The sequence below is a fragment of the Leptodactylus fuscus genome, chromosome 1, assembly GCF_031893055.1.
Source record: "Leptodactylus fuscus isolate aLepFus1 chromosome 1, aLepFus1.hap2, whole genome shotgun sequence".
Lineage (NCBI taxonomy): Eukaryota > Metazoa > Chordata > Amphibia > Anura > Leptodactylidae > Leptodactylus > Leptodactylus fuscus.
Genome location: NC_134265.1, coordinates 228,781,011 through 228,794,677, shown reverse-complemented (window position 1 = coordinate 228,794,677; position 13,667 = coordinate 228,781,011). Strand labels below are relative to the sequence as shown.

Here is a 13,667-nt window from a genome sequence, read left to right as displayed (position 1 = left end):
AAAAATTGGGCGGTGTATCACATGTTGTACAACATGGTACATAACTTACTCATGTATAAAAAAAAATACTATTATTTGCCATTTTCATTTGAGTTAATAGGTAAAGCCAGAGGCTTTCATTTCCTCTCTTAGTTTATACATTTCTCTGTAAATTTTATGGCTATATAGAATTTACATAAAAAGTATGTAAAAGCTATATTTATAGTGATAAACTGTAGCACATATATTGTAATGAAGCAGAGCCTTCAGTTATCAATTTATCAAAAATATTATATAATATAATTATTGCATTAGATTGTATAGAATTAGCTTTAACTAGAAAAATAAGTAATCTAGATAAGTTATCTGGATAGGTCCAGTATTCTGTGCTGATTAATTCAATATTGTATTGTCTTTATAGGGGTCAGAGCTGTATGTTTACATAGTTATATAATATGACTGATAGGAAGAATTTTGGCCATCCCCATTTATAAGGCAAGAAATCCCACTTATTAAACCTGACAGGGCACACCTGTGAAGTGAAACCCATTTCCGGTGACTACCTCTTGAAGCTCATCAAGAGAATGCCAAGAGTGCAAATCAGGAATCAAAGCAAAAGGTGGCTACTTTGAAAAACCTAGAATATAAGACATATTTTCTGTTGTCTCACACTTTTTTGTTAAGTATATAATTCCATGTGTGTTAATTCATAGTTTTGATGCCTTCAGTGTGTATCTACAATTTTTATAGTCATGAAAATACAGAAAGCTCTTTGAATGAGAAGGTGTGTCCAAACTTTTGGTCTTTACTGTATATGTGCCTATTAAAATGACTTTATGTATCTCTTTTCCAAGTATATGTCTTGAAAGGGCCCGTTGTCTTGTGGCTCTGATTCCTAAAACATTCAATTTTCATTTGTAAAAAGTGCCAAATTTCCGTCTTTTCTATGTAAAATTAGTAGAGTTTATATTTATAAACTGTCTGGTAAAAGACAGCATAACAATGGATAAAGTAATGTAGGTATAGAAAGAAACACCTATGACATTACCTACCAGTAATAATGTGGATGGCTGTATTTCAGACTGCAGTAGTGTCGAGACCAGTGGCTCAACTAGTAGTATAGATCAAAGCTGTCCTTCATCTCTTCTATGCATATTATTGCAGAGAATGCAGATTAAATTGTGGACTAGATAGATGGCTCATCATCTCAGTCACAGGATGATGGTGTTACATCTGACACTGCAATTTTGCCTTCTTTTCTCTTGTTGATGTGCTGAATGAAAACAGTCAGCTTTTGTGAAGTGGAAAATCGTCAGTTAGAGGTTGTAGACGTTATTGTTGGTGATGGTATTATTAGTGGCGCTAGTATCTATTGTGGTGGCAAGGGGTGGTGTTAGCTGTGGTTATAAGTGGCATACCCCTTTTTAAGTGTATGAGGCAGCAACTCATTTTGGTGATGAATCTGATCATGATAATGAAAGGCTTTCCATGGTGATCAACCGTCACAGAGCAGGCCAGAGAATGAAACAACTGGGTTCTCAGACATGCTATTGCACATAGCAAGGTACATTCTAAGTTGTACAAGTGGTAACATGTATATTGTTAGCATAAAGCAAAGGGGTGACTATTTGATAGGCATGCTTTTAGAATCTTGCTATAAAGAAATGGGAGAATTTTTGCCTGCTTCAAAAAGAAAGCAAGATTGGTGTATTACCAGGAAATACTGTATACTCAGCATGCAGCAGCTTTCTCAAAACAGATGCCTACCAGTCACACTTTTGATCAATAGGCAGCATGGTGGCTCAGGGTTTAGCAGTGTTACTGGGGTCCTGAGTTTGAATTCAGTGGATGCTAATTTTATTCAATTCGTGTCCAGTTAAGTATCAAGCAGTAAAAAGTGAAAAGTAGCTGCTCTGGCACTACACAAATGTTGTAAAATATGCACTATATGACTCATCTAAGAGAGAAACAAGAATGGTCTTACCAGTTGGTGGATGTAAACACGTGATATTTGACCACATAGGGGTATCACTAGAGTAGCTGTAAAAAAATCTCACCCTAGTGAACTCTATTGTCACTGACCCTAATCTCCAAAATAACTCCTGCTTGGAGTTCCACAAGTGCAGTGTAACGGCAGGTTGGTGTGAGCCTGCTTTAAAGGCTCTATATAAACAAGGACTGTGTGTCCATGTTAAGGATGTCTTGGCAGGCCACCCAGATCCTCCTACCCTTGAGCAGTCCATATTCATCGTAGACTCTGGGAAAAATGTAAAGGGAGAGTAGGGCCTGATTCCTCTCAGTCTTCTTTCTCTTCCTCTCTCTCTCCTAGAAGATATACTTTTCTCCTTATGGTAAGGAACCCATGTTACTGGGAGCTGTAGACACCAAGACTAGATAATCCTTTAAAAGGGTTCTTCAACTCAATTGAAAAGATGCTGCAAATGGTACTAGGGAATAAAAACAAAGTAAAATTCCCTTTTCTATGTCCTCCAAGTTCAGTTGCAGCTGCTTTTTCCTTGTCATTGCCAGTCCTTCCACATAATAGCCCATGATTGTTCTGTTTGTGTTAGAAAAATCACTGCAGTCAATCACTGGCCATAGTGGTTAACAATCATACGCTAACATCGGCAAGCAACTGCTGCTGGAGTCAAGAGAGAATAGAAATGGCTGCACACACTTAGTAAAGTGATGAGTGAAAATTTATTTGGGGACAAACGGTAACAGTGACAATGCCATGAATAACAAGGTTTTTGATCTTGTGGCCTCTTTATCCATATATGCTTGTCAACCTTGTTATTCATGGCATTGTCACTGTTATCGTTTGTCCCCAAATAAATTTTCACTCATCACTTTACTAAGTGTGTGCAGCAGTTTCTATTCTCTATTGATATATGGGTCGAAGGACTCCATTCCTGCTAGCACCATAATCTTACTTAGAGTGTGCGGTACCATTGCTCACTGTTGCTGGAGTCAAGAGGACCTGGAAAAGGTGAAATGGCTTTTTTTACCATTATTTACAAAAAAAATACTTATTGGGGCAGATAAATTTAAATTGTCTAACTTTTAGATAGTGTAAAGTTAGACTAGACATTTTAAAATTGCCCCACATTTACCAGAGTCCAATGCTTTTTGAAAATCTGGTGCACTTTTACACTGTCTATTCTAACTTTACACTTATTGATTGGCTTAGATTCCACAAATGTGTGGAGCAAAAATGTTACACGGTGATTGAAATTGTGGAGCAACTTACAAAAATGTGGTGCAACATCTGCCTTAGCATATTAAACCATACTCTCTTTTCCCATCCACATGTTGTTCAAGATGCATAAACTGTTAGAAAGTGTATAACACCAAAATTATTATTAGTTTATCTACCCCCTTGTGTATGTTTATTGTGTAAAGTTAGAAGCATGTAAACTCAGATTTGGAGGGGGACCTTTCTGTAGTTTGCTCAGGCTGCAGATTGGATATGTTCAAGCATGGTAAAACATTAAAACAAAAACCAATATTTAGCCGAGGATGATTCACAACAATGTCCAGGTGTGTAATAGGTAAATATAAGTTTATTCAGGCCAGAGTCTTTTTAAACAGGCTATTTTACCCCCAGTTACCATCTGCTTCAAAAAATATGTTGCTGTTACTTTGACATGACTAATGTTGTTTTTATATTAAAGAGCTCGAAAGTAGATCCTTGAGAAAAGACTTAAAGGGGTTGTCTCTTCTCAAGGATCCTATCTATACTGGTAGCTTATGTAAATGGAAGACTTTTCCTAATTATATTGCTTTACAAATGCTTCTTTGTTCGCCTGCTATGTGAACTTATTCCTCCCATTGTTTACACAGTGTTACCATAACCATGGACCTGTAAGATAGGACAAGTGAGGTCACTTGTACCAGCAGAACAATCAGTTCGTTTAATTGCAGTTTGCTGATAAAGCTTTGTCTGTTATCCCTCTATGTAAAAACACAGATAACACTGAGTCTGTTGTACAAGCATGTGCATATTATCTGATCTGTATAAGTATTGTGATACTTCAGTACAGGTAGTGAGAAGAAGAGACAACAGGCAAACTGCTGAAACAGTGAGATGGGAAAACCCCTTTAAGAGTTCTCAGACTATCATACACAACTCTTCAGGGCAATTGGTATATATTCAATTGGGATCCAATATCTTCAGACCAAAGCAAAGTCAAAGGTGGAATCATTAAATTGAATCTGCACTAAGTTCCAAGAAATGTACACACTTCTACTCCTTACTTATGAAAACAATGTAGTTAACAGTGCTATAGTGTTTCCATGGCTCTCATTTACTTCTATGTGATTTGCAGAAACAGCACAACATAGCCTGCTTGGCTGTTTTTGTAATTCCCGGCCTCGTAGTCGGGCCATTCCTCACAACTTAATAAGATGAGAACACCACTAACGGACAAGAATTTGGCTATTTGCAGCAATGGAAGTTATCTTCAGTCATGCGTTTACCTTTTGTAACGGAAGATAAAGTTCTGCATATACGACTTATCTTCCCTTACAAAAATAAACAAACATGATGGAAGCTAGCTTGCATTATGTTGTTTGCATTAGTGTCAAAGGGAAAGGACAAAGAATCAGTCTGTGACCGTTTTCTGTGTTAGTTTAATGTCCGTTGCTGTTATCCTATGATAGAATGAAGACAACATCAGACATTAAAAACAGTAGTGTGAACACCCTAGCACTTATGTACATTGGATGGTCAACAATCCTACTGAAATAATTTCCAATTTGTCATAAAATTTCATTTCCGAACAGCTAATTTTACATGCAATTTAAAGCAGAACTCCGATTTTGAAACAGTTAACATTCTGCAGTTTAATCATACCTTAAAAACAAGTACATTTGTAAATATTTTGCCTTATTTATCTTGGATTTCCTTGTAATCACATTATACTTATTGGCCAGGAAAGAAATTTTTATATAGTATCTTGTGTTCTTTGGTAAGAGTAAACCAGCAGAATTCCGAGTTTAGCTTTTCCTCATAAAGGACTGTATTCCAATCTTGTAAAGTGATGACATACTTTATGGTCAGTGATGGTGTGATCCCTGAAAGTCCACCACTCCTAAGGCCTGGTTCATATCTGCATTCGGTATGCCATTCGGTGACTCTGCTTGGGGACCCCCGAACAGAATACCGAATGCATTAAAAAGTGGTGAGCAATGAAACCACATGGACCCTATAGACTAAAATGGGGTCTGTGTGTTTTCCGTGTGGTGTCTCATGCAGAGAGGAAAGTATTTCTTGAAGTACTTTCCTCTCTGCATGACTCGTGCGGACACCGCACATAAAACACCTGGACCACATTATAGTCTATGGGGTCCATGTGCTTTCATTGCTCACCACTTTTTAATGCGTTCAGTATTCCGTTCTGGGGATCCCCAAATGGAATACTGAACACAGATGTGAACCAGGTCTAAGAATAAAGTAGACACTTCACTGTGTTCCCCTTTTTTTTTCTTGGCACACTGGTCATCCATTGATATTGTAACAGGGCCCTATTCAAGTGAATCAGCAGTGCTGTCCTTTCAAACCCATTAAAAAGTGACAGCATTTCCAGGTAATCCGCAATTACTTAGCAAAATTGGAAAACCCCATTAAAACAGAAAGATAAACTTAGAATTTACTTTACTTCACTGATACCAAGGAGCTTGTGTTGTGGGGAATCACTGGCAGTTACACACTTGGAACTGTTTAGTCACATGTCAGGCAGTGGAATGGGGCACAGCTACAGCCTAGACAAAACTAAATCTGTAAATTTTAAAAGGGGTTAAGGGCATTATGTGTGTGGATGGAGAACAGAAAATGCAATAATGTGAAATCACCTGAATAGCAAAACTAAGCATTTTGAAAGTTACTTATTTTCTTAGAGGGTTTATTACTGGAGAGTATTAATTTACTTACCTTGTTCTGGGAATCGCTGATGATGGATCTGGAGGTTCCTGCAATGTCATTAACCATGGTCCATCATCAGTAAGTAGATTAGTTCTCCCCAGACAACCCCTTTAAGGTTTCAATTATGCAATGTAGATAAAAGATGACATTTCAATTTAAATACTTATATTTTTCTTCTCTATTAATGTAACAATTATTTGTTAACAGGAATGCTATGAAAAGGGAGATTATATTATTCGCCAAGGAGAGGAAGGAAGTACATTCTTTATCATTGCAAAAGGAAAGGTGAGACTAGCCAGCCATAACTAGTAATGATCTAAGGGAATGTTCACCTGACTGATGTGTCATAGTCTGCTTGCCCCTACAATGATGGATGTTGCTAATAGTGTATAGAAATGACTTTATCTCTTGCCTCTCTGGCATAAAATTGCTATGAAGTTATGTTCCATGTTCATAGATATTTATGGTAATATCTCACATCTAGAACACACACACACACACACACACACACACACACACATATATATATATCTCGTCTTAAAAAACAACAAAACACACACCCTCCTTGAAGTCTAGGGTTTTACATATTACGGCTGAATCTAGGTTCACATTAGAGTTGCCTCCCTGTCTGGGCACCTGAACAAAAGTGAGATAGACTGCTAAAATAGAGTCCATCATTTTAAAACTGGAGGAAAAAGTCTGTGCAAGTCCTCCCATGATTTTCTGTGGACACTGCAGACCAATGAAGGCTCCAGCGCAAATGTGAACGTAGCTTTAACAAAAAAAATCTGATCTGATAAAATACTGGCAGATATAGGAAACTACAAACTCAGGTAGACAACACATGACAAATTCTATTATTACTGTTTCTATAGTTGCAGCCAGGTGCTGCTAAACAAATCTCTTTGCCTGAAATATCCCCAGCAAACTACCAAGACTTCTGCTTTTATAGAGGTTGTCACACTTTTTGATGATGAATTAATCAAGAAAATTAAAAGGTTTCTGGCTGTAAACTACCATCTTAATTCCTATAGAGGCAGTGACAATAGTACGTCCTTTGGATAGGTCATCAACTGAAGATTCATGGGGGTTTGACACCTGGACAATTGTGAAAAAACACAGCACTTAATGTTTAATGCTTCAAAAGATGAGAATATGTATTACACAGTGTAAGAACAATTAATAATGAGATATAGAAATAGTGAACAGATTATGCGACCATAAAATTTTGGTCCTCCTGCACCTTTACCTATGTTGCAGTGGAGGGTGGTGGAATGAATATGGAATGGTATCAGAGTGCCTTGAACACTGGATGTTTGGTCTCATATTAGGACATAACATACTAACTATCAAGCAGGGTGATGGAGGTATGATGATTTTGGCTTATTTTGCAGCCACAGGTCCTAGGCACCTTGCAGTCATTGAGTTGATCATGAACTCGTCTATATACCAAAGTATTCAATTCGAGTCAAATGTGAGGCAATTAATCTAATAGCTAAAGCTTGGCCAAACCTGGGCTATGCAATAGTACAATGAATCCAAGCACACCAGCAAATTTATAACAGAATGCCTGAAAAAGAAAAGAATCAATGAGTTTTAATGGCACAAAGTTTAGACTTTAACCCAACTGAACTGTTGTAGCAGGACCTTAAGAGAGCTATGCAGAAGTGAATGCCCACAAACCTTAGTCAACTGAAGCAGTGCTAGTGATTCGTAGGGGTATACTTCGTTTTTAACAGATGGCTTTTCCTTGTTGGCTTCATTTTTGTCAAATAAATAATAAAATAGAGCTTATATTTTTTTAAAAAATCTTTAAAATCTTATTAATGAGGTTGTGACAAAAAAAGATATCCTGTTAAAAAACATGAAAATATCTTAAAGTTTTGGTGAACCATGTTTATATATATATATATATATATATATATATATATATATATATATAGTTTGCCTTGCCATTCATATGAATGCTTTCATAGATGTGTCGTCTTCATGAGGCGACCCCTTGTAATTTCAGAGACTGTCAGCATTTTTTTATTTTTTCCATTCTGGGTAACTGTTGAACTCGTGTAAATTTATGAAGCAAATCATAAAATACTAATGCTTTTAAAAATATCTTTGTGAGAAAATCTTGACCTTTCGTTCGTTGTCGTCAAATACTTAGGGCATTACCGTTTCACAACAATTAATGAAATTATAAAAATAACATTACTTTAAAAATGTGAATAATATAAATTTTATATAAATTACAGTAAAAGGAAATGTGAGTGTTCATGATGTGAAATTTGGTTTAATAATAAAGCCACCCACAGCTTTCCATGTTTAGGCTCATTGATAATGTTTTCTTAGCTTGCATTTATGTAACATTTTATATTCTTTGGCAAAATTCAGCAAAACGCTGATTGTAACAAAATTTGTCAAAACACGTGAAAATGGAGTTCCAGTATTTAATGTAATATAAGTGCACAGGTACAATAATATTATGCTTTGTGGAGCCATTTACATTGGATGTGGTTCAGTACTAGCAGTCATAATTATTCTGAACAATTAAATGTAATATTGTAATATAGTGCGCAGCAAATGTAAAGATCAGAACATAAAATGCTGCAAAGCTGCAATCCATTTTTCATTACAGTCTAATGAAATAAAAGAAATTAAATGTATTATTATTGGAAGGCATAATAATTTTATTATTATATATCCACCCACCTGGTATAATGGTAACCAATGAGCAAAATAATATCAAAACCAAAACCAAAATCTAACCACTTCTGAAATTGTCACCCACCAAGTGTAACTGTTGCTCTTAGCAGACCAAGAAATTTAAGAAAGGTAAGATCTCATCAATATACAGTAAATTTTTGTGTTGGGGTAACACTTTACAGGGGTATTCCTATGAAAATAATCATATGTATATTTGTAGATAATTAAAAGTTAAGCATTTTTGCAAATATAAGTACCATATATACTTGAGTATAAGCCGACCTGAATATAAGCTGAGGCCCCAAATTTTACCACAAAAAACTGGGAAAACCTGTTGACTCGAGTATAAGCCGAGGGGGGAATGCAGCAGCTACCGGAAAAATTTCAAAAATTAAAATGGTCGGAGTTTTTGGGTGCAGTAGTTGCTGGGTGCTGGGAAAGAGGAGGGGCTGTTTTGGTTGTCTGTCTGCCCCTTCCCTGAGCTTGAGGACTGTTTTCTCTTCCTCCACTTGGAATTCAGCCTGGCTGACTATAGGGTATCTGTAGTGCTCCTATTAACCCCTTCCCGACAGAACAGGAGCACTGCAGATACCCTATATTCAGTAGACCGGGCACTTTCAGACACAGGGATACCTAATGTGTTTGTGTTTCACAGTCATTTTCTACTTTTGTATGTATTCTAGGGAAAGGAGGGATTTAGAACTTTTATTTTTTTATTTCTTTTAAATCTTCCTTTTTTTTTTGCACTATTTTTTGGGAGATTCTATACATTGATATTGTGGCTGGTCATAACCCCCCCCACCACCACCCCTCCTAAAAACTTTTTTATTTTTTTTTCTGCTGACTCGAGCATAAGCTGAGGGGGCTTTTTCAGCACAAAAACTGGGCTGAAAAATTTGGCTTATACTCGAGTATATACGGTAATTAAAAATTCAGCAGGGTTTTAAAGCTTTTCTTTCACCATCTTAGTGGTGACCGTCTGTTGTCTTGATCACAAATACGACCACAAAACTTTCTATGGTCTGTCAGGAACCCAGCCATGATTTTCTTATTGTAGCTGTGTTATCAGGCAGGGACAGTACATGTATCAGAAGATATCCTGGACACAATAAGGAAATCATGGCGGATTTTCTGACTTTAGAAAGTTTCTGCATTCATGGTCGTATCCAATAGCAACCGATCAAGACAACAAGACTGTGACCACAAGATATTTAGAGAAAATCTTTAACCTTTTCGCTGCCAAGGGTCTCTGGAAATTTTGTACCTCCAGTAGCCAGAGCAATTTTCACAGTTTTGAGATGGACAAATCAAACCTAAATTGCAACATTAAAAAAGCATCCAATCCCCCCATACCTATATATTTTCTTAAAGTAGACACCTGCAGCATTGTCAGAATGCCACTTGGTACTGTATACGAACAGGCACCTTCATGCAATTTTGATTTAAAGTGAATGTTTTATGAAAAAATGCAAATAAATGTATATTAGTTGTTAAAAGCGGAAACCAAACAAAAAATTAAATGCACCAAACCTCCTAAAAATAAGAGTTCAACATGTGCAGAGTTCATACATATCACTATGGCCTGAACCTGCATGCACATGTCTTCAGAAAATCGCTAGAACTGGAAGGAACAAAATTCTGCTTTGAAGCTGGAAATGTTAAAAAAGTATCATCCTATAAAATGTAGGGATTACACACCATGAAAAGTAAGTGAACCCCTAAACCCTATATATTTTTTGAAAGTAGACAATCTGAAGATTACAAATGTCTTAATGGGTCATCGATAGCCACATCCACCTTCATGCAACTTTGCGACCAACACAAATAATAAAAATTCAAATTTGCCACTAAAGTGCGGCTCAAGAAATCCCTTTCTGCAAACATAATGTACTGTCCATAAAACTGCAATATGTGAGGAGTTCATACATACCACACATGTATATATTTACAGGGGCGGGTGTTAAAGAATCGCCAAAATCGCAGAAATGCACCATCCCATTTTGTGCATGCAAATTAAATAGGACTTTACATAAAAATGTTATTTTCCATCCCCCTATAAAAATTTTAGCCATCTATACGTTCATCTCTAGTGATAATCGTTATTACTATTATTTTAGTGTGTAACGGACATCACTAGAGACGTATTTTACTGTAGAAAGCTCAGGTATAGACAGGACAGGGATTGGGTGAAATGTAAACTTTATTTGCGGCTTTATGTATATGTTGTGTAAGTGTTTGGTGCGACCTGGACAATGGTAAACGTCTGGGTCACAGCGCCAACAAACTTCCTGGTTATGTTCAGGAGGTATAACATAAGAATACCCCACTAGTAAAGCTCAGGGGGGAATTACATTATAACTGTATGTGACAATCATAGACAAATGTATAGTATACGCTCTGATTGGCAGGAGAAGGGTTAATAGGGACAATAGAGTCCCTGCCACCCCCTCCTGCTGTCACATACAAGTTATGCAGAGAGAGAGATCGTTTCTGTGTCTCTCTCTCTCTGCTGGGCTGCTCCGTGTCCCTCTTCCTTTCTTGTTAGATCGCAAATTGCTTGCTTAGACAGGAGGGGGGGGACACTTTGGAGCTCTATATCTTTGGACTGCATCAACATATCTTGATGCTTTCAATTGCATTTTAAAGTGGAGAATCTAATCTTTAAAATGATATCAATGATTGGATGTAGAGTTTTGGAGAAATTCACTGTTGAAACGCTGTCGGGAATTGAGATCTGCAGTTGGATCTCAATGCCAAATAGTGTTTTCAACAGTGAATGGCTCCAAGACTGTAAGTAAAATCATCAAGTCCCTGGTATCATTTTAAAGATGAGAGTCTCTTCTTTAAAATGCATTTTAAAGCATCAAGATATGTTGATGCAGTCCAGAGATATCGGCATTAGTAGGGAGGACGTACTAAGTACGTCCTCGGCTACTGAAGTGCCACCTTGGGAGCACGTACAGTGTACGTGCCTGGCAGCGAAAGGGTTAAAACTCTGCAAAATGTTTAATTACTTATATTTGCAAAAATGTTTAACTTTTAATTATCTACAATTTTAAAAATAGTTATGTATATGGGAATACCCCTTTAAGGCTATTTTTACATAAATAGGGCAGATTTATGTAAACTTTCCTCGACTGTTCAAAAGCACTATAAGAAATTAAATCTGTGTTCTGATCATTTGCCATTGACAATTTGACCCAAATATTCCAATATTCCAATTTTAACTAAACCGAATAAATAGTTTAGGACAAACTAAAATACTAAGGCCCCACGTAGCAGGCTGCAGCTATCAATTGTTTTCCTCTGCAGACTTTCTGCTTAGCTATACTGAAAATGGCCTTGGTGAGCTAGAAATTGAATAGATAGGTTCCTAGGAGCCCTAAGAGTGTTCTGCATTATGTTTTAGCCAATTTAAGTTATGATTTGTACCAATCTTGTTTAACCCCAAACTAATCTTGCAACCAAGCCATCCGAACCCGAAATGAATGCAATGTTGAGCAGTTTGCCCCATTCTAGTTGCCATAGACAGCTAGGAAGGTTTTTCTAAATGCCAGTTTTCATAAATCTGCCTCAATTACTGTGTTTTCAAAGCACAGCAAGGAAGATTTATTAAGACTGGCACAAGCTATAGTAAATCGGTTGGTCTGAGATGTCTCCATACTAGAAGGCTTCCATCTTGCCCCACCCCTTTTAAAATGAAAAAAAACCCAAAACCTGGGGTGCAAAAGTAAAAAAAAAAGTTGCAATTATTTGTGGAAACCCAGATTTGCCTCCCAAAAAATAGTGACTTTTCATGTCTTGTATGCTAGAAAAACAGCATACAAGGCATGATAAATACCATTTAATGTATGTGCCAGGCAAGCATATTTGAAATGGGGAGGTGAACGCAGTATAAAAAGAGCCTAATTACCTATAAAATGCCAAATGTGGCATATAGCTTGAAGACACATACTATAAATTTGAGTAATAGAGAATATAATAAAAACTTTAATTAGGTAATACAAACATATAAGGAAACAGTTTTTTATAACCATATGTAGAGTTGTAAGTTGCTGCAGTATGCAAGCAAAACCATCTCTTTATACAACCCCTTATCACTGGAACTAATGTTCTTGTTCTGGAGATTGGAGCGAATTCCTGCTTCCTTTATATCCCAACAGCAGCACAATAGTATGGTATTTCTTCCCCTGTGTGCTAGTAGGACATAATGGCATTTTTACTAAAATACCTAGAAATGGTTAAAAATTAGACCCTCCTCCTCTCAATATAAGGGAGACTCACCCTCAACTGTGCTTTTTGCCTCTGATAAAGAAATCTTTAGCAGCGTTTCTCCCCCTGTCCAGCCCCGTAAAGAGAAAATTCCAAATGGAGACTGTAAGGTCAGTCATCTCTATTCTCCAACGGGGAGACTATATGGCCACACTGGATCTAAAGGACATATAATTACATGTCCCAATCCTACCTTCTCATAGGAAGTATCTAAGAATTTTGGTGTCCTCAGTGGCTGCAGCGCTCAGAATCCAGGGGATCTCCATTGTCCTGTACCTGGACAATTGGTTAATAAAATTCCACTCCAAAGTAAGTCTACAGCAGCACCTATCTACCACCATAAGTTTCTTCCAACAACTAGGTTGGATAGTGAATTGGGAGAAGTCCCACATAACTCTAGCAAATCAGAACTAGTTTCTTGGGTTTATCATCGATTCCGGCCTGATGAAGCTGTTGCTTCCTCCCTCCAGCAAGGAGAGAATTTCAGTTACCACAAAGTTTCTATCAATCCCCCAACCAATCAACCATCACCGTCATGAATGCTTTGGGGCTAATGTCTGCAGCTGTAGATGTGGTTCCATGGGCATTATGGTATCTTTGCCCCCTCCAAAGGGAAGTTCTATTGGCCTAGAATCACAGTCCCAGTGGACTAGACAAAAAATTCTCTCTGTCTGAGGAAGCCCATCCAAGTACGGTCAGACAACATGATGACAGTTCTCTACTTTAACAAACAGTGAGGAAAACGGTCTCAACCTCTTCTAAGCAAAGTGGGTAAGATCTTGAGATATGCAGG

General features: G+C 37.2%; 1 protein-coding gene across 2 annotated transcripts in view; it reads left to right on the top strand.

Moving 5' to 3' along the window:
- The window catches only part of PRKG2 (protein kinase cGMP-dependent 2), a 118,426-nt gene that overhangs the window by 39,585 nt on the left and 65,174 nt on the right, over nt 1–13,667 (top strand). For both annotated transcript variants that reach the window (XM_075283801.1, XM_075283791.1), the window contains exon 6: nt 6,110–6,187. In XM_075283801.1, coding sequence (XP_075139902.1) covers nt 6,110–6,187 — 78 coding nt within the window. The remainder of the gene's footprint in view (nt 1–6,109; nt 6,188–13,667) is intronic.